The following is a 27325-nucleotide window of genomic DNA, read 5'->3' as shown; positions in this document are numbered from 1 at the left end:
GAAGGAGCACCCAGGCCGGCCTGCGGCCCCTCTTGGGTCCACCTGCCTCAACTCCTGTGTCCATTGAATAGAACCCGAGCAGCTTGGAGTCGTCCCCGCTCCCCGTCCCTTGAGCAAGAGTTAGGATAACTGACGCATATGGAATACGGGGGAAGAGAAAGGCCTATTCCTCCACTCCCTGCCCACCCTACTGAAAGCCGCCCCCCATTCTACTACCCTGTTTCATGTTTTCACAAAGAATCACTACTGGAGAGTACCGTGTTTATTTATTTTAACCTGTCTCATCCCTCCCCTTCCCCTACCCCACGCACGTTCTTGAGAGCAGAGACCTTGCCTGTCTTAATTCGGTATCATACCCCAGACTTACACGTGGCGGGGAGTCAGCAGAGCCTCTAACAGCCTTGTGTTAAATAAGTCTGTGGACCGAGCAGCGGCTCCTCAGCTCCACGAGGAAGACTGGGCTGGGAGGAGCCTACACTTGGAGGTGAGACGGACCCACACTTCCAGACTTCCAGCACACTTCCAGAGTTCAGAAGAACTGCTGATTGGCTGCTTTGGTGGAGGATGTTCCTTTTCTGATCGGAGTTTGGGAAACAGGATTGAAACTAAGGCACTCTTACTGAGGCCGCTTCCCAATGCCCATCATAAGACGGTGCTCTCTATCACCAAACGGGGGTCACGTGCTTTGTTGGGGGACGTCGGTACAATCTGGCGGCACGATACCCCCAGCCGCGTGGGCCAGGACTAGGTGTCCCGCGGCCAGCCCCCAGCAGCGGCTGCCCTAGCCCTGTGCGACCACCCGCTGCTGGATCCACTCGCTGCAGCCCAGCCCGCGCCCCCCCCCCCCGTGCGCCCTTCTCATTGGCTGAAGGCATCCCCCCTGAATTCTCATAGGCTGTCGCACTTTTCCTCCGCCCCCCGCACGGACCGCGCGCCGCGCCAGCCAGGGAAGCTGCTCTAAGTCCGGGCTTTGGAACAGAGGCTCGGCTCGGCCCTGCGAGAGGCGCGGAGCGCGGGGGCCGGGGGCCGGTGTTCCCACCCAGGGACGCTCTTGTGGAGCCGAGCCCGGCAAATGGGCGCAGGAGGAAGAGAGCAGGGAAATGGACTGCTATTTGCGCCGCCTCAAGCAGGAGCTGGTAAGAGCGCAGCAGGCGCCGGGGGCCGGGAGGACTGCTCCGCCCCGACGGCACCTGGCCCCCGCCCCGGGCCGGCCGGGGAGCTGGGAGTATTCGGGCAGGGGAAAGCCAGAGAGGAGGGGACGGGCAGGCAGAGGGCAGGGCCTGTCCCGAGGGAAAGGGCCGCGAGGAAACTTGGAGCGAAGATTTGTGAGTGAGGCAGACGCGAGCAAGTGACGGAGACCTAGCGACCCCAAACCCAGACTGAAATGCTCCCAGGGAAGTCGCTGGAGAAACGGGGGCACACTCCCAGACGGACAGACGCGCGGGAGCTGGACGCCCGGGCCGGCTTCTGGGGCCGCTCGGGGAGCCGCGGAGCGCGCGGGGCAGGCGGGGCGCGGGGAGCAGGGGCCGGGCGCGCGGGCCGGAGGGCAGCCGGGGACCGCTGGCTCGCGGGGAGCTGGCACCGCCTGGGGCCCCCAGCCCCGCCGGGCTTGGCAGAGCTGGCGCGGCTGCGGGGGCAGGCTGGGCCGGCTGTCTGCCCGGGCTTGTCTGCCAGCAGGGAGGGGGCTGGCAGCTGGAAGGGCGGGGGAGGGCCCCGCGCCGGAGGAGGGGCGCCGCCTGGCAGATAGCGAGCGGAGCTGCGGGGGCCCGGCCAGATGTCGGGGCTGGGCGTGGGGAGTGCGGAGGGAGCGTGCGGAGGCCAGGGGTGCAGAGGTCGGGAGACGGATCTCAGTCTGGGACCCGGGCATCACTCAAGTCGGGGGTGGGGTGCTTCCAAAGCTCTGTGAGGCTGATTCTCGCCGATTTCATATACCACCCCCAGCCCCCCCCCCCCCCACACACACACCTGCCACCTTTCCTGTTCCTGCAACCACCCGAATTCACACAGATATGCACACCCCCCACCCCGGCCCCCGGGCCCACCTCTCTGTCCACCCAGCTCCTTCCTGTGTCTTTGCCCCTGCCTCTTTTTGTCCCCTTTAGTGTCTCTTGGAGTGGACCTCTCCACTCCTCACTTTTCTTCCGTCCTCTTTCTTCCCACTTTCCAAAGCCAGGGACGCCCAGGCTCTCAACAGCAGACCTGGACCCATGACTCTCCAGATTCCGTGACAGACTCTCCCACTAAGGCCTGTAAACGCTACACTCCCTTCCAGCAGCTCCCCCCTCCCCCCCCCCCCCCCCGCCCCGGAAACTTGGCAGCTGTATCTGGGGCCAGTTTTGGGGGGGGAGGGCAGCTTGCAGAGCAGGTGTTCTCACTGATGCTTCCTGGTCAAGGCTCCCAGGCACTCTTCCTGTCTGTCCCACTCCAGGGTCTGCCTTCTCAGGTCAATGGTCACTTCTCTGGGACTTCCTCCTCAAGCCCTTTTTGTGGTGACACACAGACGGTAAAGGTACCCAGAGAAATGCTGCTTCTGGGAGGGACAGAAGAGTCTCCACCGTGTTCCTTCCCACCCTCATTTTCACATGCTTCTGGTGTCAGTTTCGGATGGTCAGCCCCAGTCCACACATACACAATTCTGACTCTTCCCATTCATTTGTCCAATACCAGAAAGAAAGGTCAAGGTCATCACAGATAATGTCTGAAGTCCAAGGCCCATGCTGAAAAAAAGAGAATCAAATAGAGTCCTCTTTTTATGCTTGGAATCTGGGACCACACCACCCACCTCAGGATATGCCTTAATAGAGGGTTTGTGGGTGTTCCTGGCATAGGCTTGAATTTTAAAATCCTACTGATTTGCATTTTTTATAGCACCCTAGGTGGGAGGGGGGGTGAGGGGAGGAAGACAGTCTGTGGATGCCAGGAGAATAAAAAAGGCAAATAGGAATCTGCACTGAACTGAGCTCCAGGTCTTGATTTGCACCCTCTCCTGCCAAGGACTTGAGCCCCCAGTCCCCGGGAGGAGGAAGGGGAGAGGCTGAAGTCACTGAGCTCCCCATTAGCTTTCATTTGGCCCTTTGTCTGAGCAGCTTCAGCCTTTGACTCCTTTGGCGAGGAAGCCAAATGCCTGGCCTGGGGCCCAGAATGACACTCAGATGGGAGAGTTCTGCACCCTCCCCCCCCCCCCTTGGTGCCCCGCCTCCTCCCTGGTGCCAGTCTGCCCAGAAGTGAGACAGAGCAGAGTGACAGGCAGAGGTATTAGAGTCTCACTCACTCCCTGACACCTCAGCCCAGTGCTTAGGTAGCTGAACCACATCTCAGTGCCTCAGTTTTGCCAATGGGAGTAAAGAAGAAAGTAGAGCTGAGTTAGCCCATCTGGGCCCTTTGGCTCCTCTAAGGACTGTGGGGATTGAATTCAGTGTACCTTGGTTGTGACTGGGGTGGAAGGTTCTTGCTTTTTATACCCCAGGTCTGTAACAGGCATATAGTCATTTTATGTCATGAGCTGGTGAGGGTGGGGGCAGGCAGTAGGGCTTGTGTGTTTATCCTAGGCAGAATCTTCCCCACTGCCACAGAGGAGGACTGCGTGTTGCCTGGCTTTGTCCTTAGGTTAGTAGATGCCCAGGAAGGTCACTCATGTAATACTCGTCGAGTTCTACATTCATTTATGCCACTAAATCCCTTCAAGAAGCCTGCGTCCTACAGACGCTGGGTTAACCTGCTGGAAAAGGAAACATTAACAGGTTGTAAAATAATTTTTGTTAAGGGTGTTCTGTGGCCCTGTCCTTGGCTCAGAAAATCTAGATGAGAAAAGTGTGTTCCTGAAGACCAAAGTAACAGAATTCCTTAATTTCGTGGAGCAGAAAATTCACACTGTAGGGGCGTCTGACTTGGGCTCAGGTCATGATCTCACAGTGTCGGGCTCTGTGCTGACAGCTCGAAGCCTGGAGCCTGCTTCGGATTCTGTGTCTCCCTCTCTCTACCCCTCCCCTGCTCACACTCTGTCTCTGTCTCTCTCTGTCTCTCAAAAATAAATACAACATTTAAAAGAGTTTTAAAAAAATTGCACTCTAACAAGTGAGCACTGTGGGGGGCGGGGAGGCTAAGGGTTGGGGACCCTGGCTTGATTAGCTTGATGTCTAGAGAACTGGCCTTTTCCCCCTGCCTCGAAGAGGACAGAGATCAGGTTTCAGGGATGAAATGTGGCAGGGGAGTAGCAGCAGCTGACACACTTCTTCATTAGGATGAGGGGGTCAGGGCTGCAACAACCCAGCAGGGAACATATCTCTCTCCCCTCCAGCCACCACAGAGGGGCCCTGCACGAACACAAGGCCTTGGGACCAGCTGTTCCTACACACTCCTCCCTTGAGGGCTTCCAACAAATTGGGTAGACACAGAAACACAGAAGAAGCAGACATAAGATGCTCACGGGGTTTGCTTCATGAGTCAGTATCAGTGGAAAGCGAATAGAGTGTATAAAGCCTGGGTGATAGGGGCTCATGAAGTCCAGCCATGCCAGGAAGGCTTCCTGGAGGAGGAGGAGGTTGATGGAGGCCACCTCCTGCAATATCCGTCCTAGCTTAGGCATGATGAAACAGCAGAGGGGCTTCTCTTGGGCTGGAGAAGGTCCTTCTAGAACAACTTGGTATTCCTAGAAGGCAGTTACCTGGCCACAAGGTCAGGAGGTTCTGACATGTGGAGGAGGACCAGGACCTAAAGGCAAGAAAAGGAGCAAAGAAAGTGATGAAGAGATATGAGAGGAATAGCCTTCAGTTCTCGGCCTCCTTTGATGTTTAGAGCTGGGGTCGGGTCCGTAAGCGAGGAGTGTGGAGCATGGGATTCGGGGGCAAGCCAACTTGAATTCACATCCTGGCTCAGGATGTGACCCAGGCAGATTACTTAACCCCTCTGTGCCTTGTTTTTCTCATCTGTAAAATGGGGTTTTTTTTAATACCTACCTGCTACAGCTGCTGTGAAGATTAAATGATTGATGTCTGTCCTTAGCACATAATACCACGCACATTGTGTTGTAGGCACTCAGCAAACTCTGGATGGATTGATCGGGCTGGTGTGCATGAGTCATTCATTCACAGAACACATTAATGGAACTTGCCCTATGTTTAAAGCACTTTACCAGACACTGGTACTGTAGTTACAAATATAAACAGACCCAGATTCCGCTTTCAGGGAACTCACAGTTCAATAGGGGAGATGATGATGATGATGATAATAATAATAATAATAATAATAATAATAAGTGTTGATGTTAACATTTATTGATATGCTAGACATATAATGTATCATGTCACTTAATTGCCAAAGCAACTTGGAGACGTTGTACTTCCATTGTTCTCATTTTATAAATGAGACATGGGGAGGTCAAGTGACTTGGCCAAGGTCATCAAGCTGGTACGCAGCAGAGCTAGGGCTCAAACCCAGCCAGCCTGACTGCAAAGCTTGCACTCGTAACCCATGCATGCATGCATGTGTCCAGCAGAGAGACAGAGGGTGCTTGCTACGTGAGAAGCACGAGTTCAGTGCTCTGAGAAGGGAGAAATGACCTCCAGCCAGGGGATCGGGAAAAGCTTTGTGGAAGAAGTAGCATTTGAGCTTGACCTTGAGGGATAAGCAGGGATGCGAAGGGGAGGAAAACCGCATTCCAGGCAGATCATGAAACAACAGGAGTGAAAGGCACCGAGATGGAAGTAGCAAGGACGTCCGGATGCCTTCTGGCGGGGATGTTCGAAGACTACTTCCGTCTGGTAGAACATAGGGTATGTGCAGAGAAAGAGTGAGCAACGGGGCTGAAAGAGTTGTTGAGAGCCGTCTATGGGGCACCTTGAATGCCATGCTAAAAAGTCCGCTCTTCCCTCTATGCACTGCAAGAAGGAGGCCGAGAACAGTGCCCTGGGATCCAGGAGGTGGGTGGTCTGGGGCGGAGGGTGGTGGGTGGGGGGAGGAAATGGAGGCAGAGGCTGAGTTACGTGGTTATCACAAGAGCCCATGAAGGAGAGTATGAAGGCCTGAACAAGAATGAAGAGGAAGGTTACTTCTGGAGGCCCCCTGGATGCCCAAGGAATTGGGACTGCCTGCTTTGGAGAGGAGCTAAAGCTGTCAAGGGCGAAGGGCGTGGTGAGGCTGAGAGGCAAGCTCCCCGCAGGGCGAGATTGGGCCCCTCTCTCCACGTGTCTGCCTCTTGCCCAAGCGCACAGGTCCCTGTAGATGGTTCCGTCGAGAGCGGGCTCACCCATTTCACACTTCCTTCTTTCTTTACCCTCCTCCCTCCTCCAGCTCTTTGGCACAGTTTCTATTTTACCTTCCTGTCGTGCGTTCCCGCCAAGAGCAAGGGACTGTGAAGGTCCCTATTCACTGGACTGCAGAATGGGCCACTTGGCAAAAGCGGGGCCTTTTCCCGTTTCCGGCCCTGAACCTCCTTGTAGCTTCCAGAGGGGCTGAAAGGAACTGTGTGGGGATCTTGTGAGTAATGGGGGTGGGGGCAGCGAGGCAGGGCCCACTGCCAGGTCCGCGGGCAAAGCTGGAGCCCGCGTCAAAGGATTCTGGCTGAGCGGGGAGAGGGCGTAAGATGGACGGATGGAGGGCGCAGCTGTGGGATCAGTCAGGGGCCTAGGAGAGGGCTTGGGAAGGTTGCCGAGGATGCTGGTGTCACTTTCCCATCCCCATGCCTCCCATACCACAAAGGCCCAGCGAGTGCCAAGGGGGACGATGCTGTCCATGGGCAGCTGACCCCACACTACCCCTACCCCTCGAAGGCTCAGTGCTGCAGGGCCAGGATGGCGGGGTCTGCTTCCTGGCGGCATCTTCCCCCTCAGCTCCAGACAGACAGTGCTTTTTCCTTCTTCAGATGATTCAATGAAGAGGCGCTGTCAGTGGAAAGGAACTGAATTAGGTCTTGGAGTCCCTCCAAGACTTCGTGCTCTTCCTCCCCGTATGATGGTAATTGCACTTTGCATGTCAGATTGGCTATCCTGGTTTCTTCTCGCAACAACCCCGCGAGGCTGAGAAGTCAGATCGTGATGACTCGGAAAGCCCACTGGGCTGGAGCAAGAGGGCCAGGCTTGGGGTCCCAGTCCTCCCAGGAATCCTTCCCAGTTTTGGAACCCCAGGCAATAGATCCACATTTCCACCAGGGGCGCTCAGGATGACATTAAGATCTGATACTCAGATGAAAACCTTTTCGTTTTAGATCCTTACCCTCACTTTATGGCAAGTGCTATGCGTTTCCTATAAGTTCCTACAGAAATGCATTTATGTATACAAACAGATTTATGTAAAGCATTAAATGGGAGACTAGGTGATGAGGAGATATGGTGAAAACCATGCAGGAAGTCCAGGGAAGAATGTCGAGGAAGAAAACGAGCATCTTGGATCCCGTTTCTTCATCCATAAAGCAGGGTCACCAGCTTGCCAGAGTCACCGTGGGGTCCGGCAAAGCACGACGGAAGGATGCACACCGCATACACACAGGGGATCAGCATTTCACAGCCACAGCCCTCTGCCCGAGGTCACGCAGCCCAGTTAGGCAGCTAGGGCTCCCCTGGGGCTCCTCACAAACGCCAAGAAGGTGCCCAGCACCCATCCAGCTGGATTCAACTGCACCAGGAGAGACTAAAGTTTGACGTGAAGACCATATTTGGAATGAAACATTTCGAGGCCCAGGAGGTGCTGGGGGGCTAGGAGGTGGGTGGTGGCGGTTGTGCTTGTGAGGAGGCCTGCGAGGAGGAAAGAACTTCTGTGGTCTTTCTCAGCAAGGAGCCCCACACCCGTCTCTGGGATATGCTGTCAGGGGCAGTATGTTCGATGGTGGAACAGGCCAGCTCCAGTGAATGTGATTGGGGGTGGGCACGGGGGGGGTGGCTGCTAGACCCACTACCACTCGGACTAATCAAACCAATTAGATCCTCTTAGGACCTGTCCAACCGACCCCTGAGGGCAAGCTGGGTATGACTGGGTCCCTGTCCTGAGGGAGCACCGGAAGCCCTGGCACTGGGAGGCCAGAGAGGAACTCAGTCCCCTACGGCCTAGAGATTGGGATTAGTGACGACCATTTCTAGTTGGGATTTTCTCTGGCTCCTCTCCTCTGCTCCCACCCCACGCTGCTCCATCTTGGGTTCCCGAGGCGGGAGAAACCCTGGGATCTGAGAAGGTCCCACGCCCCGAAGACAGCAGCTTGCCCTCTGGCTCTTTCTCCCTGGGTGACATCATTCCCCCTTGGGGCCAGGAAAGGCAGCTCCTCTCAGTCAAGCCCCAGCTGGTGCTCCTGCCTCCCCACTTCCCCCGGCCCTCCCCGCTTCCCACACTTCCTCCTTCTCTCGTCCTCCTTCTCACAGCTGCCTTCTGCCCTCAGTGTCAGCACCCTCGCTGGTGGGCAAGAGGATGCGGAGCTTTCCTTTCCTTCCTTGCTCTTCCTTTGGAGGGGGCCGGGGGGAGGACAGAAGGGACAGGACAAGAGCTGTGTTTCTCCTTGATCCCACCAGGTAGATGAATGGAGTCCTGTCACGACTGTGTGTTAAGGTCCACTGAGGAAGACGTGTTCTGGAAGTTCTCAGGAAGTCTTAAGATAACCACCAAAACTCACCTCCAAGCCACGTATAAACACTCATTACGTCACCTAATCTGTCCAGAGCTGCGTGAGGCAGAAACTCGTATTCCCGTTTTGAAGAATGGAGAAGTTGAAAAACGATTTAAATAACCGTCCCGGCCACACAGCTGCTGCTATGTGGCAGAGCTGGGATTTGAACCCTGTTCCATTTGTCTCTAGAAACCAAGACCTTAACCAATACCGAATATCATTTTCCATAGGGATCTAATTTCACCTCCTGTTGACTTGACTGGGGCCTCTGTGTTATGAGCAGTCCCAAATTCATACATACCCACACATTCATTCTCACTGGAAAATGGTACAAAATGTCAGCATTATGTCTTCAGGATTTTTCCATACTGGAAGAGACTGAATGGGGTCATTTCATTCCTCTCACTGCCTCTGACCTGGACTGTGTTCAGCCTTCTGGAAGGATGCCTGCAAGTTCAGGCTTCTCGCCTGTTGGTAAAATGAAGCCTTGAGCGGTGTCCCTGACTCTTTCTCTCTGAGGAGTGCATTACTGCCTGAGGGCAGCAGGTCTGGAGACACAGGACTTGGGGTATTCAGTGGTACTCAATAGATGTTTTATGGGTGTGTCACAGGGGCAAGGTGCTAGCTGGGTTCTGGGGAGGCATAACAACGTGTAGATCTCAGACCCTGCCCTGGATGGTAAATGCTCAGTGAATGTTTCATGAGCAACTGAGCATTGAAACGTGGAGGCGGGGGGAGGGGCTGGGCCGCGTACAGAAGTAGCACGATAGACAAAGGCACTTGGGGTGTCACTGATGACGTTCTGACAGCAGCAGGGGGTATGCATATGGGAACAGTGACATGCTTCTGAGTGGCAAGTGACAGGATCACAGGAGTGTGGGAAGACTGAGCTGGTGGCCGGAAGGCCTTCGAGGAGGGTTCTGCATTCCAGGAGATGGAAAAGCAGATGTGAGACCTCTGGGGACAGGAAGAGGGGCAGAAGGTGGAAACAAAAGCCAAACGGGACCCTGAGGTCCAGGTTGGGGTGACAAGGAAAGGGGTATGAGAGAAGGGGCAGAAAAAGGAAAGTCAGAGAAGCAGTTTGCGGGAAGGGACCTCAAGGAGGTTGGTTTGAGGCTTAGGGTCTCCTCTGACTCTGCCCTGGGTCTTCCCAGCCGCGCTGAAATGCCTCCAAAAGGGTCTCAGGAAGCCGGAAGCCAAAGAAGTCAGAGCAAGGGGCCATTGGCGAGCGCAGCCACCTCACAGGCTGTCATAGCTGCCACTCCAACGGAGCCCGCTTCCCGGGGTGGGGGGGAGGGTCTGGCAAATCCCAGGGTCTCCAGGGCTCCCACCCACCACACTCAGCTGAGGCCTCCTTGCCTTCAGGGACACTCAGTCCTCCAGCTGCTTAGTGCTGCTGGCTCAGGAGAGCCTGGCCTGGTCCCCTGCCCCTGCCAGGGTCAGGGTTGCCAGGTGAGGGTTTGACCGCAAAGCCTGAGAGTGTCAGCTGCCAGTGCAGTGCCTCTGTGCCCGCCCTCCCAATCCCTCCACCCCTGCACCCCGTGGGCTTAGTTCTGTGCATTACGACCAGGCTGGGCGGTAAGATGATCCCCACGGGTCTCTGGGGGGCTTAAGAAATAGATGGTCCCCTCACGCGAGGGCTTTTGCTGTTGGTAACACGAGCAGATCCAGGGAGGGAGCCGGCGGGACGAGGGCAGCTTGGGCCGTGAATGTTATCAGACCACGCATCCCCTGCCCGCCTCCAAACTCGGCCCTCACCCAAGTCAGCCTCTCGGCCCCTTCCAGCTGGCACCTGGGACTCGTGCCTTCGACACCCGCAAAGGGGCTGGAGGGCTGGCCCCCAGGGTCCCCACTCTTGGCCAGAGCAGGGGAGCCACTTGGGCTGAGAAGGCAGGAACAGCACCGGAGCCAAGTGTAAGTGCAGCTGAGAGGGGGAAGGCAGAGAAGGGCCGGGAAGGGCTTCTGCACACAGGAGCATCCTGGCCTCCTTGTCTCTCTCCTGAGCGGCCACATGTGCACAGCAGTGAAAGGAAGCCCCCGGCCTAGCCTTTTCCTTCGGGAATCTGAGCTCCTTGTCTTGCCCTCATGTCCTCCAGCCTCCTCCAGCGCCCTGGGGAGGGCAGAGTAGCCTTAAGGCCCAGCTCCTCTGTCCAGCCATCTTGAGGCAGGCAGTGCTTGGTATATAGCATTTGGAGCGAGGTGTCCTGTGTCCAAGGCCCAGCGATATGACCTAGCTGACCTTAGGCAAGTTACTTCACCTCCGCCATGGTTAACTCACTAAAATGAGAGCACTAATGGCAACCTCACAGGGTTTATATAAAGATCTTAAGACGTGATGTGCCTAGAGCAGGTAGCTCAGTTCCTATTACATAGCGAACATGCACAAACTGCTCTTATCGTGGCCATGATCATCGTCATCGTCATTGTTGTCTCAGGGAGGCTCGCAAAGAGGGCGCAGCACCTCGTAAAAAGACAAAGACGGCCACCACCGTTTCGCGCATCCTCTTGTATCTGCGTCGTCTCGAGCAAGCTACTCACACGCCTCCGTTCCCTCATCTAGTACTAGTCACTACCTCATAGACTAGTTGGGGAGATTAGCCACAGATCCATTTATATATGTGTCTGTATTTACATATATGTAGCTGAGGACAGCACCTGCCTTAGCACGTTAGCTGCCATTAATATGATTTCCTTTAACTAGCCATATGGGCGTTAAGATTCCTCCTCTCCCAGCTCCCATCTGCACTGCACTGGGCCCTGTGGAGGTGGGGTCAGTGGAGGGCTGGAATGACCCCAGAGGTGTATGTTTGGGCGGGCGTCTAGGTTCAGGGCCAGTAAGGGGCAGCGCTTCCCCAGCCCCCCGTGGCTCATGGGCCTGTGCATTTCTGTCCCCTGCAGATGTCTATGAAGGAAGTGGGTGATGGCTTGCAGGATCAGATGAACTGCATGATGGGTGCGCTGCAAGAACTAAAGCTTCTTCAGGTGCAGGCAGCACTGGAACAGCTGGAGATCTCTGGAGGGAGTCCTGCCCCAGGCTGCCCTGAAAGCCCCCGGACACAGCCCCAGGCCCCTGCCAGGCCCACGGCCTGCTCCTCCTCCAACCAACCTTTTGGCACGAAGTTTCCGTCCTGTAGGAGTGTCTGTGGGAGGGATCCGGTCCCCCTGACCAGAGCACAGCTCCCAGAGCACCAAAGCTGTGCCCAGCAGGGGCCAGAGCTGGCGGAACCGGAAGACTGGACCTCCACATTGATGTCCCGGGGCCGGAATCGACAGCCTCTGGTCCTAGGTGACAATGTTTTTGCGGACCTGGTGGGCAACTGGCTGGATTTGCCGGAACTGGAGAAGGGTGGGGAGAAGGGGGAGGCAGGGGAGCCCAAGGGGGAGAAGGGCCAGCCCCGGGAGCTGGGCCGCAGGTTTGCCCTCACAGCAAACATCTTTAGGAAGTTCCTGCGCAGCGTGCGGCCTGACCGAGACAGGCTGCTGAAGGAGAAACCGGGCTGGGTGACACCCACGGCCTCGGAGCCCAGAGCCGCCCGCTCACACAAGGTCAAGAAGCGGAGCCATTCCAAGGGCTCTGGACACTTCCCCTTCCCGAGCACTGCCGAGCCCAGAAGGGGGGAAAGTCCTTCCACAAGCTGCCCCAAGGCCCTGGAACCCTCACCCTCTGGCTTTGATATTAACACAGCTGTTTGGGTCTGAATCCTAGAGATAGAACGTTGACTGAACCCAAAAGGTCCAGGTCCCCAGTGCTGGGCCCTGGGAAGGATGGGGGGAGGGGGGCGGGTGCTATGGCTTTCAAAAGCCTAACTCTGGGTTCCTTCTTCCCAGGAAGGAGGGAAAAGAAGCGAGAGTGTCTGGAGTAGGACTAACAGGCATGCGGTTGGTAGAGGCTGTGGTGGGGGCTGGCTGGTGGGGAGATGAGGGTTCCCGGACTGAAAGCGGGATTGAGAGAGTGGTGCTCACCTTGGGGCTGCAGGTGATGAGGGGCATGGGGCAGGAGACCAGGAAATTCTTACATTCCTTCACTGCCCCAACTAAACATTCTGTATGGATTAGGGCACTGGGGCCTCATGTTCCCCTAGAAAGGCCCCCAATAAAGACCTTGGCTCCTGTGTCCCCAACCTTATAACCGCTGGCATCCCTGGCAAAGCACTGCTCCAGGCACAGGCATGAAACCCCAGCCCTCCTGGGATAGGGATCAGCAGAGAGGAAACTTCCCACTCCCACCTCTCCCTGTTGGCCTTCAAGATTTCAGCCCATACCTGGATCCTGGGAAATGGGCCTAATAAGGAGTGTACGTATAAGGAGTACTCGAGGGAGCCCTATGTCTTTTCAAAAGCACAGGAAAGATATCTGTATAGCACTTTAAAGTTTGAAAGCCTTTTCATATCCCATATCCGTTATCTCCTTTTGAGTAAGCAAGTAAGGCAGTTTAGCCCCCTTTTCCCGATGAGGAAGCAAGCTTAGATATGCCACCTGCGGGCAGGTGGCAGATCGGCGCAGGGCTGACCCAAGGGCTGCAGCAGGGCCCTGGAGGCACAGGAGCTCCTTCCCCAACACCCCGCCTCCAGCACTGAAAGCCCCCCTCACCACCTCCCTCCCCCGCCCAGCTCCGGACGCAGGCACAGGGCGTTCACCAGCGAGGCCAAGGTGGGCCCGTAAGAAATACGCCCCGTGTTTTAGATTCCCAGCTCCACCCCACGATCGGGCGGCTGGGGGAAGGGCGGCAACTCCGCTCCCTACTCGAGGCGCCTAAAGCTTTCCTGGAGCGGCGCACGTGGCTGTCCGCCCCCCCCCCCCCCCCCGGGGAGCTGCCGGCCCGCCCACGCCCGCGGGGACCGCCCGCTGCTTGGGAAAAGACAATGTGGGTCCCTGTTTGGGCCGGCCCGCCCTGGAGGCACTCCCCCTCTCCCCGCCTCGCTCCTCCAGACTGAGCTCCTCTCCGCTTGATGGAGGGGAGGGGGGGGGGGGTGACAGCTGCAATTAGAGGCAAGACGCCTTCCCGCCCTCGGCGCATTAACAAATTGGAGAAGAAAAATAACAAGAAAGGCTCTTCCTGCATCCTGGACCCCCGGAGACCAAGCTGGAGGAGGAGGCTTAGCGCAGCAGCAGCACAGCGGGAATTGGGGGGCGGTGAGGATCGCGCTCAGATCCCCACGCAATCAAATCGTAGAAGTTTTTGTTGGCGGAAGCTACGAGGGGAAGGTGCTAATTTCATTCATTTCCTTGAGCGCTCGCTATCTGCCAGGCAGTGTGCACAACTTGTCTTTCAGACTTCAGAATGACCCTAGAAATGATTGTCTTCCCAGTAAGTGGGTGGAAGCCCTTGGGGGTCACATAGGCTGCCCAGATTAGGCTTCTGGCTCATGGAAGAATCAGGATTGTCTGGCCGCAAAAACGGCCTTTCATACTCTCCCTGAAGTTTGCCAGTTGAGGCAGCGCTTTCTGGAGGAGCAAGGCCCTACCCATCCTTTCTGTCTCTCCACAGAACTCTGATATTTCAGTCCTGGGGGAAGGCCTGTTGGCTGTGGCTGCCTTGGTGATGGTGGTGCTGTGTGCATATGTTCAGTGTGGGGGGGGGGGGGTGTGGGTGTGGGTGAAGGCTCCTCCCACTGGGTGGTGGTGAAGTCACCAGCTCCCAGTCCGGAATGATTCCGCAGGAAACCAAGTCCCCTCTTGGCCATTCATCTGTGACTCATCTGTTTTGTGGACCAGTCATAACAATCCAGACCCAAGTGAACAAAACTTTATGAACATCTCCTAAAGGCCGGGCATCGGGACAGGATCAAAACACAGCAAGGAAGAGGACCCGGTTCCTGGCTCAAGGGGTTCAGTAAGAAGAAACAACTCTTTACCCATCAGTTAGCCAGAAGGGATCCAAGGGAATGAACTCATTTTAACTGGGCCAGAACAAAACCATTAGGAGTGACATTTGCTGGCAACAGAATCCCCAGGCCTGGGGCAACGCTATCGCCATCTTTGCGTTCGTTCGTTCACGTTTCCTTCTCGCCTCACTCTGGAAGTGGCTGCTGTTGCTCTTATTCTGCATGGAGAGGCCCTGGGAAGTCAAGCAATTTGCCCAAGGTCACAGCCACAGAGCTGGGATTGAAACGGTCCCGACAGACTTCCGGCCTTGTGCTGTTCACACTACCCCACAAAGTGTCCATATCTGCTCCAAAGCCAAGTCAAGTGCAACAACAGAACCTGTCCTCCCCATATTATCCATGCATGGATAATAAATGGAATGCTTATTGTCCACTGGGGGAATTTTGCTCTGGTCTTGACAAGGGCTGGTAGAATGCCCTCATCACTAGGTCATGCTTTGCTAATGAAACACAATTCACTTACACCCCCTCCCCCGCACCACTAATTTTTCCTTTTCCCTCCTTTTCTGGGCTTTGGTCGTGACAGGATGGAGACTGTATTCCACTGAAGCTGAGGGGAGAGGTGAATGGGAATGTCTGGGGCCTACGGGATGTAGGAAAAGTGTAGGGGTGGGGAGCAGCAGGAGGAGGGGGAGGTAGGGAAGGTAAGCAGAGGGAAATTGACAGCTTAACTCTGCCCCTGGGGCTCATTTTATGGTTAATTAGGACATGCAAATAAGCTGGAAGCTCATCTAATACCCTCCCTGGCACGGGGCCCCGCGTCACACCTGGCCCACTTCCCTGGCAGGTACGGGGGACCCCCTGATTGACCCAGACATCTGCTCAGGCCCCCACCTGCTTCTCTGTGGCTCTGTGGTCACTGTGTCTCTAGATGTTCCCTGACCATGAACAGGACCTAGAAGAGTCCCTACCGGGCCTGCGGGATCTCCTGGCTTCCTTTTTCTTTCCAACCCTTCAGATCCGGGACCCCTCTTTCCCGGAGCCCCCCACCCCGGCCCACCAAGAACTTCTCCTGCACCCAGGTTAAGATCGGAACCCCAACTTGCCCAGAGGAACAGAGACCTGCTTTGGCTCTGTCCCCACTACATCCCGCTTCCTCTCTGTGGGGTAGGGGGCATCCCTGTCTTTCCCAAGTCACACCATTTCCTACAGGGCCTCCCTAAAAGCAAAAGCACAGCTTGCATCTTGGGGAAGCAGGGGCATGTCTCCAGCTTTCAGGGTACCTCAGGTCACTCCCCGACCCAGAGTAGCTAAGGCACTTCTGCCAATACCATGGAATGAGCACTGCATTTGGGAGTCAGACAGGATTTCTGTCCCTGTCAGCTTGAGCATGTTGCTTAACCTGAGCCTCATTTTTCTTGTCTATGACATGGGGGTAATGCAAGGCTGCTGGAGATTTAAAGGACATCATGCATGTCCTCCATGCAGGAACACGGCAGAAGCTCTGGGCTGGACCACCTGACCTTCAGTTCAGGCACGAACCACGTGTCCCAGAGCAAAACCGCTAAAACAAAACAACAACAACAACAACACTTTCATGGAGGCTTGGTTTCCTCTTCTGTTTAAAAAAACGTATACGGGCCCTATTACCTCACAGGATCGTGGCAAGGATCAGAGAAGACAATAGGTTTCTCTATTGTAGAGAAGACAACGTACGACGTTTTTGTACGTTGTACAAATATTACCAATTTGCCAAATGGCAAACAACTGACACTTTCTCATGGAGGATGGCGTGTGTGGGGAGGGGTGTGGAGAGGGCCACAGGGGCTGCTTGAGGACCCCACTGCCCGAGGATGGGCTCTAGGGAACACCGCCAGCCCCTCCTGTACCCAGCTGTCCCTCGCAGTCAACCGCGGGCCCTCACATTCCTGGCAAGGACTGGAGAGCTGAATGAGCCAAGTTCTGATGGCTTTCAGAAGAGTCCAGCCCTGATCTGCTCTCTGCTCCCTAAGGCCTCGGCTGCTAGAGTCTCTGCCAAGCCCCACACTTCACCCCTGCCCCTCCCCTCAGTCGCCCTGGGGACTAGTGGCCTAAAGGTGCTAGTGGCACTTCTGCTAGGATCCCCCCCCCCTCCGCCCCCCTGGATGGGGTGGGAGGGGCCCTGAAGCCGCCCCTCGCAAGAGGTGTCAGGGGCTCAGGATGACAGGCCTGGAGGAAAGGCCTAGCCAGCCCCGGGGGACAAGGGCAGGATCAGGACCCCAGACTGCAGTCACCCCCTTGGTACTATTTTCTTTTTACTTTTATTATTTTTTTTAAACTAAGTTTCACACCCTCGTTCTCCCTCCGCTTCTAGTGTCCCTGCCCCCCAGGTGTCTCTGGAGGCATCCTGGTGTCCTGGTCAGAGAGAGGCCTCTGAGGAACACTGAGGGAGGGGGCCCTTGGGCCGGGGGCGCCTACCTCTCCACACAGTGCTTGGGGCGATACTAATCTGACAAGGGACTGTGACACTTCCCCTTTATGCTGCCTCTTGCCGGGTCCCTGGGTGCCTCAAACTGTACACTAAGGCCTCAGGCCACAGCTGCTGCCCTGGCTTCCACTCCACAGAATCCATTCTCTCTAGATATGCCCCTCTGGGCATGGCGCTCAAGAGGACCGCCCCATTCCAGGGCCTAGGAATCACGGCCAAAAACTGGAGGCTTGCTCCACACCTCCACCCTCTCCTGCCCGTGACCGGCTCTGGGCTGTCTTCCCCTACCCCTCTGGTTCTCTCCAGTCCGGGGAAGCCCCCTAGCTGCCTCCAAATGGTCAGGGTGGGGTGGTTCAGCTCTCAGGGGGCACTGCCGTAGGGGGAACGTGTCCTCCCTCCAGGGGCAGAGGTGCGTTCTGCTTTCCTGTTTCTGGCTCTGCTCACCCCCACCCCCACCCGGCCCCAGCTGCTTTCCCTTTCCTGCTGCCTTTCCCTCAGCCCCCTTCCCTTCCTCATCGCCTCTCAGGAGGCCGCAGCTGCAAGGAAATGCTCCCCACCTTCCTTCGCCTTGGGGGGGGGGGGCGGAGAATAGGGGAGGTGAGGGCAAGGTCTTCAAGGTACGGTGACTTCATCCATAGCCAGCCTGATTTGCCTGGTGTCTGGAGGCCCAGCCCTCCCCCAGCAGACCCCAGTGGACTTGCTCCGCCTCCTCTGGGGGCACTGCTCCCCTCCCCCAACCCCTGCCCTATCTTCCAGGGCCCTGTGCTGCTGAGTGGCTCTCTGCACTGGCTGGTCTCCGAGACCCAGGTTCCCCATGGCCTCAGACTGGCTTTTTACTCAGCTTCCACTGCAGTTCAGAGAGCACCTCCTCTGTGAAGCCCTCCCGGGGGCCCTTACCTGCGCCTGTATACCCAGCCACAGGAACCCCTTTTAAAATTGCCGTTTCGCATGTTCGTCTTCCCCTCTAGACTGTGAGCACCTCCAGGGTACCAAGTACTCATTACTCATTTCTGTATCTCCCGCACCGAACACAGTCTTCAGGGCGAGCCCTGGGCTGAGCCCGGCTCTTGCGTCGGTAAGGCCCGCCTCGGTCAAGGCCCCCTCAGCCGCTCCCAAGGCCCCTTGCTAGCCCCGTCCCTAAGCTGTTGTGCATGCCCTCTGTAACCCCCTGTGGCTTTGGCTTCTCCACGCCAGCTGCCCAGGCCAATCTTGTTCTCATGCAGGCTGTCCAGGGGCCTCAGTGTCACTGGGCTGCCCAGAGCTCGGGCCCTTCGGATGGCCACCGCAGCCGCTTCTCTCCCAAGCCTGCTCAGTCCCACATGGGCCCCAGTTCCCATTTCAGAGGATACTGCTTTTACCCCGGCCTCCCAACGGTCTCCCTTTCTGCCCACTCCCTCTCCCCCATTGCCATTGTCCATTTGGCAACGACATCTGGCCCCAGGCGTACTCTACCCAAGAAGTTTTTCCTAACCTGCACTGCCAGGGATCCCCACCCCTCCCGGGGACATGGAGTCTGCCGGATTCTCCTTCCTCCATTGTACTTATGGAGGCTCAGTCAGGGCGGGGCAGTGGGGAAGGAAGTTGAGAGCTGGGTGTTCAGGCTTCCCTACCTCCAGCCCCCACTACTGGCCACAGTCCAGGCATTGTCTCCCAGGGACTGAGCTGCCCACAAGGCAGCATTCGTAGTCATTTGCGTAGAAGTGGTGGGAAAGCGGAGGGTCTCAGGCATAAATTTGCTTTAAAAAGGCACACACACACACACACACACACACACAAACCCAAAAAACCAGATTCTTCCAAATGGGCTAAGTGTAGCTCCCGAAATCCCTACACGGACTCAGGCTTGGGACTGGAAGGCCTGCAGGCTCTCACTCCAAGCCTGCGACGTGCACGGGCCACAGCGACAGCTCCAGCTCCACAGGACCAGCCTAGGGAGCCTGCTCCTTATCACAGGGAGCACTGGGCCAGACTGACTGAGGCAGGTGCTAGAAGCCCTGATCGGAGGTCCCAAGCATCTGTTAAGATAAGACCATTTATATCCCAGAAAACAAGGGGTTAGGCTCTCCAGCAGAGATTTCAAGGGCCCAAAGAATGCCAAATCCGCTGGCCTTGGCTTCAGGACCCCGCTGGGAGTGTGGGGATCAAATATCTTCTTTAAACTCCTCCATTACATGCATCCCCTCCCAGGAAAGCAGGCAGAGCCCGGTGCCTGGCCCATAATTCCACGTCCTGTTTTCCCACCTGGGAAGGCTGCAGGCTTTTCCCTTCATCCCGGCGGCTCCTTCAAACTCCCCAACCCGCTCAACTGGGGACCCTGGGGATGGGAGGGGCAAGGTGGTCGCGGCGGGGGTGGTGGTGGTGGGTGGGTGGGTACACAAGGGAGGGCCTGGACGATGGGGTCTTGGTGGGAAAGCTGGCAGCTCCCCAACAGCAGCGAACTGAGGAAAAACGCTCCCTTACTCGACTTGTCAATCACGCTGGCAGATGCCAAGGGGAGGGCTGGGAGGGACAGAGGCTGCGGTCTCACGAGGGGGGAGTCAGAGCAAGAGCAGGGGGAGGGTGTGAGGGTGGAACTGAGGGTGGCTGTATGCCCGCGAGGAGCCAAAAGGTCTGAGGGGGGCACAATCAGGTCAGAGGAACAGAGGAACAGAGTTAACAAAGGAGATTTTTCTCTTCAACCCTCTCCACTACCTTTGTGTGCCCAAGTATTAATGCTGGTTCTCTGAGCTTTCAGGGCACCTGGGAGGTTCAGTCAGTTAAGCGTCCAACTTCGGCACAGGTCACGATCTCAGTTTGTGGGTTTGAGTCCCGCGTCAGACTCTCCTCTGTCTTCCTATCTCTCAGCCCCTTCCCTATGTGCACCCTCTCAAAAATAAATGCACATTAAAAAAAAAAGGTAGGGGTGCCTGGGTGGTTCAGTTAAGCGTCCAACTGTAGCTCAGGTCATGATTTCAGTCTGTGAGTTCGAGACCTGTGTCAGGCTCTGTGCCGACAGCTCAGAACCTGGAGCCTGCTTCGGATTATGGGTCTCCTCACCTCTACCCCTCCCCTGCTTGCGCTCTCTCAAAAATAAATAAAAACATTAAAAGAATTAAAAAAACATAAACTGAGCTCTTGTTTGCGAATGATCACAACCACATGACTCAGATCATTAGAGAAAGGGTTTTGGAAAACGAAGTGAGGAATGAAGACTGAAAAGACCATTAGTCCAGGGGGAGTTACTCTTGCAAATCCAGATCTCTTCTGAAATTTCCCTGTACCCACCTTCTCAGTGGCACCTGAATGAACAGCAGGCCCTACTTTTCTAGCTCTCCCTACTGGACGGTCACCTTCTCCTTTCAAGGCTCGCCACAACATGGTCCCGATCTACTTCTTAGCCCATTATTTCCACATTAATGTCAGCCGAAACTAGGTAATTTCTCGCTCCCGTATTCTGCAAACCTGCCTGTGACACTTCCGCACATTTACCTGTTGAAATTCTACCCTTAAAGGCCCACTTCAAACTCCCCTTCCTGAAGCATAGCAGCTGGCCCAGAACAGAAAGCATCGGTCCTTTCTGTCTCCTACTACTTTGTAGGACACTTCCTCATGGTACTTTTTATCAGTTCTTTGTGACCTACCAGTTTCTCTGACCCCGTACTGTCTTTCCTCCCACCGCCATGCCTGCCCATACTCCCATCTGGCTCAGCCCCTGTACTTGTATGCTAGATTCCGTCCATGTAGCCTGCTCAGTTTTCCTCCTCAGTGGGCCACTCCCATCAGCTCACCAACAAGCGCAGTCTCGACCACCTTAACAGGGCAGTCCACACCTGATGTCTCCAATGACCTTCTTCCTGTCTTCTCCTATGCTACTCCAGGCCTGCCCCCTACTGCTCCACTGACAGCCCATCAAGGTCACCAGTGACCTTCATGTTCTCCTTTGCTAACTCCTCTTCATCTCCGAACCTCAATGATGGGAGTCCCTGGACTTCTCTACCTACAATCAACACCATGATCCTGTTCAGCTCCGTGTTCTTGAACGTTCACTGTGAATCTCCTGTCCAGATCTCTTCCCCTCAATTCCAGACTCCTACCCAACTGCCTACCGTGCAACTCTAGGATGTGACCTGCTCCTAACACTTAGTACGTCCAAAATGGAACTCCCAAGCCTGCTCCGGCCACAATCTTCACTATCTTGATTATTGGCAAAAAAATGTTGGCGTTATCCTGGACTCCTCACTCACACTCCACTTTCTCCTAACTGGTCTCTCTGCTCCCACCCTTGCCCTTTCACAGGTTCGTCTCAGCTCAGCAGCCAGAGTGTCCTGATGATAGGTTGAGTCAGATCATGTTCCCTATGCCCTTTGCTGAAATCCCTTCCATGGGCCCCGCTCAGCCCATGCTGAAGGAAATTCCTTCCCCCCCCCACAACCCCGACCCAATCCTACTACCATTCCCCCCTTGCACACTCCACTCCAGCCATATTGCTGGTGCTCCAACATGCAGGCACACGTCCACCTCATGGCATTTGCAGACACTTCCCAATGCATGGAAGGCGGTTCTTTCCCCCAGGCAGTTGTGTGGGAGGCACATTTCAAATATTTATGCAAATAGCAACTTCAGCAAGGGAATAAACCTCTGACCCACCACCACATTCTCTCTGCCCAGCACTCCTATCCTTTTAACTCCTCTCCGGAGCACTCAGCATTTTACACACCATACACACACACACACACACACACACACACACACACACACAGTCTTGTGTCCTGCCAAAGACTCCCGGAGGGAAGAGACTTTTGTATCATTCACGGCTGTATCCCCAACATGCAGGTCAGCATCTTGTATGGAGTCGAAGCACTATCAATATTTGCTGGCAGGTGCATAAGGATCATCTCTGCTTTATACGCCCTACAAGAATTTTTACATGGTTAGAAGCAAACACAAGAACTCGCACAGGGTTAAGCTTTAACAACAACAACAAAATATATTGAAAACAACAGCTCAAAATAAGAGTCACATCACTGGTAAAATGGGAAGGTTTATTAAGGTTTTTCCTCAAGAGGAACAGCCAAGCCCATGCTTCTTAAGAGAAGCAATTAGCAGGAAATGTATGTCACACCTTGGGCTCCGAACCACAGGAGGCTTCTTCTTAAAAAGCCAAAGAGTTGTATCCCCCAATACCCTTTTAAAGCTCTTCTTAATGTCTGCAAAACAGAATCCATGTTGCCTTTCCAGAAAGCAGAACCAAGCATCCAGTTCAAAGTCTCCAGCTGTTCTCGACAAGAATATTTAAGCAAGACATGGCATTAAATAAATGGACTGCGCATTCAGCAAACCCAAGATAAAACTGCAGTAAAAAAAAATATTCATATTCAATGTAATGTCTGTACTACATTTTCAAGAATAACTTGCATTTTTTACATTTTTGGGGAATAGAAACACTAAAAGCTTGGTGGTTGGACTACCTCAAAGCTTGCATTCATTTCCTTCCCTGCACAAGATGGGCTTTTTCCAGATGCTGGCCGAGCACCCAAACCACTCTGCCCTTTTAAGTTTGGAGCGGAGTCAAGAGGGGCTTTTTTACACATTTATGTAGCACCTTAAATAAGTACAAGACCCAAATAAAACAAAAGGTTGTTTTACAAGCTATTTTCCTCCTCCAAATACCTGACAATGTCGTCACACTTTGGTTTCACAACACACATATAATTTATACGAGCATATTTTATGTCTTCTAACATTCTACTGCGATTGCTTATCAATGAAAATACGGAGGTAACCTTTCTTTCTGTCCCTCAGTCCTAAAAAGGAAAATGAGATACGTGAACTGACAAATATAGGTGTCCCTGATGAGGAAAATGAGGCAAAATACTGAAATGGGGCAGGTCCAATGATGATGTTCATATATGGAGAAAAATAGCTCCCGACCAAGTAACCTGTCTTAAATGATGCGGGTAATAAAGTAAAGATCAGCACCTTCCCAAGGATTAACTTTTCCCAAGTACATTCTAATTTCAAAGAAACAGACCCTTTCACTGAGGAGTAAAAGGTGGCCAGTCATGATGGCAGATCAAGAGGCCAAAGAGAAACTATTTCAAAGCTGTAGGGGAGAGAGGATAACATGCCAACACCCATATTTCTCCTAACATTCCTAAGAGAACTAACTCTGTGACCACGGTTTAATGAATTACAGTATTTTCACATCTTTGATGAATTTCTTACTTCTCTCCCCTGCCCGGTAGATTTCAAATTCTTGAGGAAAGGCCTTTACGCCTCTTTGTGAAGCAAGCAGTGTTTATTTATAAGAACAGATGGATTGAATTCATACTATTCATTCAAGGCTTGTAAAAGTATTAACTGATACTGAAGCTCCCCCTGGTGGAGGGTAAAATTATAGATGATGTATTTACTGTTTTGTTTCTAAAACTAGATTGGGGGGAGCACTAGAAAGCCATTAAAGTCGTTCGTGCTTTAGTGGGGAAAAACTATCAACTGGGACGTCAAGCCTCCTTTAAATGATATGTTACTCATATGACTAAAGCCATCATGCTTTGAAGAGTCACAAATACGAACATACCAGTTCTTGGATATTTAGCGTATGAGAGTCACAGAATATCCTTGAGGACTTTGGGATTTTTCAGCTATGTAAGATACACCAAGTACATCTTAGTTTCAGGCACCCTCCTCTCTGGAACCAAGACTGCAGAGTCCACAGAGGGACCACATAAAAGCGCACCCAGCTCCCTTCCTGACAGGATGCCTTTCCAACCTGGCTCAGCAGAGGCAGGTTTTGCTGAGATAGTACTGCACCTCTGATTTCAGCAGGCCCTGTTCTGCGTGCTGCTGTGTGCCACCGGGGCGTTTTTCTTCATGCTTCTGACTTCATCCCAAGTGGACTGGAGAAGAGGGTCACCAAGGAGCAGACTGGAGCTTGGGGGTTATTCTTAATGATCCCTATTGATCTGGTAAATAACCACACAATCTATGTAACAGGTAATGTTTGGCAATTTTTACTTATGTGTGCGATGTTTGTCTATGATTTTAAGTCGAAAGGAGTGTTTGAGAGGTAAGTTTTTAAGCAGAGTGACTCTAGAGGACCTTAATATATGCCACCTTGACCTGGACACACTGGCCCTAACACTTCACTTACTTATTTTCGATTTATTGCATTCATTAGATTTTTGGCCCCTCAATCCCAGACCTACGTGTAACTGGATCAGTAGAAAGTATCAGTTAACTAAATGTATTAGAAACTCAAACTCAAAAGAATACAGTTTCCAATTTTCTTTCTTTTCTCTTTTTTTTTTTTTTCATAATATCTTAACATTTTCTCAGGTTGGTCAGAGCTTATATTTGAAATCTTATTCTTAAATCTCAACTTGGCAGCTTATGGACTGACCACATTCCTGGAAAGTCTCAGCGAGGCATGAACACTACTTCATACCTAGTTGCAACGAGACAGTATCTAGATCCCTGAGCAGTGATGCAGACTTTCTAGGACTCATCTCCTCCTCAGTATTCAGGGACAAGGCACAGGGTTTCCTAAGCTGGTTTCTCTCCTTTGCCAGCACTTGACCGGCCTGAACAAGCTATTGTGCTCCTCTGTGGAGAGCACATCAGTCATATATGGTCACCCTAGATTCATGTCCTCATTAAGCGCCATCTTTGTAGAAACAGAGAAAATTGGGAAGGAAAAGAAAAGCACCACTATACAGCCAGCTAAACTTTTAACTTAGCAGTCGTTTCCACACTATGACTACTATACTATTTCACATGTAGTCGAAGCAAAAGCAAACTGACAACATTCTTGACATGCTTTTTCACTTTTTCCTACTTCTTTCAAATTCTTCAACCTATCATAAAGCAAATTTGAAAATTCTTTCATAACATTTCGCTGGTGGGCTTCTACCCAACAAATTAACAATGACAAAGGATTCCCCTGATGAAATGACAAGCTGTGGAAGATCTGAAATAGTAAAGTTAACCCCTGATACAGTATTAAACTTATTTTTACATATAAAAATAATACACAGTGAGATATTTTATTCAATAAGATACAATCTTTAAGATCAAGAGAGAATATACAAAACTATTCTATGTAGTCTGATGTGATTTGCTGTATAGTAGGAATAAATACATCTGGAACAGAAAGTGTGATGTCTGTTCTTAGAGAAACCAGCAATTACTGAAGGGTTTAAAGCCAAGTGGTGTGCAGGTACCAGGCATAAAAGCACATTGAAACAATGTGACCGTTATAAAATAAAAGTCTTAAATCTACAAACAATAACAAAAACACACAAACCAAATGAAAATGTACTAAAATTTAATCATCCATAAAAGCTGTAATTTAATCTGACAGTAAAACACAAGAAGCAATATTAGAGTTGGTTTAGTATATTATATATTTTAGCTTTGAAAGCCATAGAAATCAGTTATCCCAGTTTTTTTTCCTATAAAAGACCCATTTTTCCAAAGCATTATGCACAAACAATTTTAATTAGAATATAATGACAGAATGATATTTCATAATTTTTTAAATATAAAATGAAGTCAATGACTCAAAAAGTTATCTGCTGCAATGAGTTTGAGGGGAAATTTCATAATCTATATCATTACAGATATAAAGTATAATGGTTCAACTTTTTAGTGCTTGACAGGGAGGAATCATGATAAAAAGGTCAATATGAAATCATCTGATTATAGTAGCAATATCTAACATTTGAAATGCATCCATGCTCTTTTGTATAATCATATTAGAGTCAAGTATATTTATTTTCACATCTGTTATAACTGCTATTGCAAAGGAGAAATACTATTGTCTTATTTTCCAAGAGATATACACAGAGCAATTTTTTTTCTCCAGGGAGTTTGTGCAAACCAATACAAGATTTAAATTCTTCACATAATATATAAAACAGGAGAAGCCTCTTCATCAGATTTAATTTTTGAAGGTCTGGAATGCTGGCACTTCCCAATTAGGCAACAGTTCTTCATTCCTGTAATCTAGAACATCGAATAGAGATATACATATATATACACACATAGATATGTATACATATACATATACATACACATACGTATACATGCACACATACATATATATACGTATATGTGTGTATATACGCATATATATGTATATGAATCTCTTGAGGTCAGAAAATGGTAGTGAACGAGCAGATATTTAACAATATACAAAGAAACAGACTGTGGCTGATTGTTACTTGACAAATTATACTAAACAGCTACAGTAACAGGGCTATTTTAAACTCCCTTTAAAAATGTTTAAAAAAAATAGTTTGATTGCTTTCACAATCTGACAGTCCTGTCTGTAAAGCAGAAAACAGTGATTACTTTATTTCTATCCCATTATCATCTTATTTTTAAAAGTTCCTTTTCCAAAAAGGAAATGACACCTGTACATAAAATTTTTTTAACCATTTCAGTACTATAGAATATTAGGATTACCACTTCTTTTTTTTTTTTTAAGTTTATTTATTCTGAGAGAGAGAGAGAGAGAGAGAGAGAGAGAGAGAGAGAGAGGGAGACAATGAATAGGGGAGGGACAGAGAGGAAGAGACAGAATCCCAAGCAGTCCCCACACTGACAGCACAGAGCCCGACACGGGGCTTGAACTCATGAACTGTGAGATCATGACCTGAGCCGAGGTCAAGAGTCAGACGCTTAACCGACTGAGCCACCCAGTCGCCCAGGACTACCACCTCTAATACTGGACAGAAGAGAGGACACAGAAAGAGCTGATCCCCGTGTGCAAAGGTGGAAGACTCAACGTTAGTGGTACTGCTCAGTAGAAAAAAATTAGGTTAAAGAAAGAATTTCCTGCAAATGAATTTCTTCTCTCCTAGTCTTTAAAAATGGGACATATTGGGGCGCCTGGGTGGCGCAGTCGGTTAAGCGTCCAGCTTCAGCCAGGTCACGATCTCACGGTCCGTGAGTTCGAGCCCCGCGTCAGGCTCTGGGCTGATGGCTTGGAGCCTGGAGCCTGTTTCCGATGCTGTGTCTCCCTCTCTCTCTGCCCCTCCCCCGTTCATGCTCTGTCTCTCTCTGTCCCAAAAATAAATAAAAACGTTGGAAAAAATAAAAATGGGACATATTGAAAAGAGATTAACATGCTTCAATACAATCTTGCTTAAGGGTAAAGCCAGATAAACTGCCCTCAACATTCATGTACTCTTACTAAACATATATAGAACTACTTAAACGTACCCCCAACCTTTGTACTTTTTAAATGAGATCAACATGGCACTTCCAGTCTATAACCACTCTGTGATTTCTTTGCTCTGCAAAGTATTCCGATCACTAAAGAAATGACTTGTTATTTGTTATTATCCAACATCCACAGAGATCTCAGGTGACTTATTGAATATATTGTTAAGCTGAATTATATATCAAAGCCTAAGAATTTATGCAACAGGATGAAAGTCTTGTTTCCAGATCTAGGCCAAG

General features: G+C 52.2%; 2 protein-coding genes across 3 annotated transcripts in view; one reads left to right on the top strand and one right to left on the bottom strand.

Annotated features, from left to right (window-relative positions):
• The first annotated feature begins 956 nt into the window (after nt 1-956).
• INKA2 (inka box actin regulator 2) lies at nt 957-14845 on the top strand. Its single transcript, XM_040471300.1, has 2 exons — nt 957-1136; nt 11486-14845. Exons 1-2 carry the CDS (start codon nt 1101-1103, stop codon nt 12284-12286), a joined length of 837 nt encoding a protein of 278 aa, XP_040327234.1. The 5' UTR covers nt 957-1100; the 3' UTR covers nt 12287-14845.
• A 7036-nt stretch (nt 14846-21881) lies between these two features.
• Nucleotides 21882-27325, bottom strand: part of RAP1A (RAP1A, member of RAS oncogene family) — a 75781-nt gene continuing 70337 nt past the window's right edge. For both annotated transcript variants that reach the window (XM_040471298.1, XM_040471299.1), the window contains exon 8: nt 21882-25864. The gene's annotated coding sequence lies outside the window, so the exon portion shown is untranslated. The remainder of the gene's footprint in view (nt 25865-27325) is intronic.

The sequence above is a fragment of the Herpailurus yagouaroundi genome, unplaced genomic scaffold (genome assembly GCF_014898765.1).
Source record: "Herpailurus yagouaroundi ecotype Mexico unplaced genomic scaffold, PumYag 77, whole genome shotgun sequence".
Lineage (NCBI taxonomy): Eukaryota > Metazoa > Chordata > Mammalia > Carnivora > Felidae > Herpailurus > Herpailurus yagouaroundi.
This window is presented reverse-complemented; position numbering and strand designations above follow the sequence as displayed.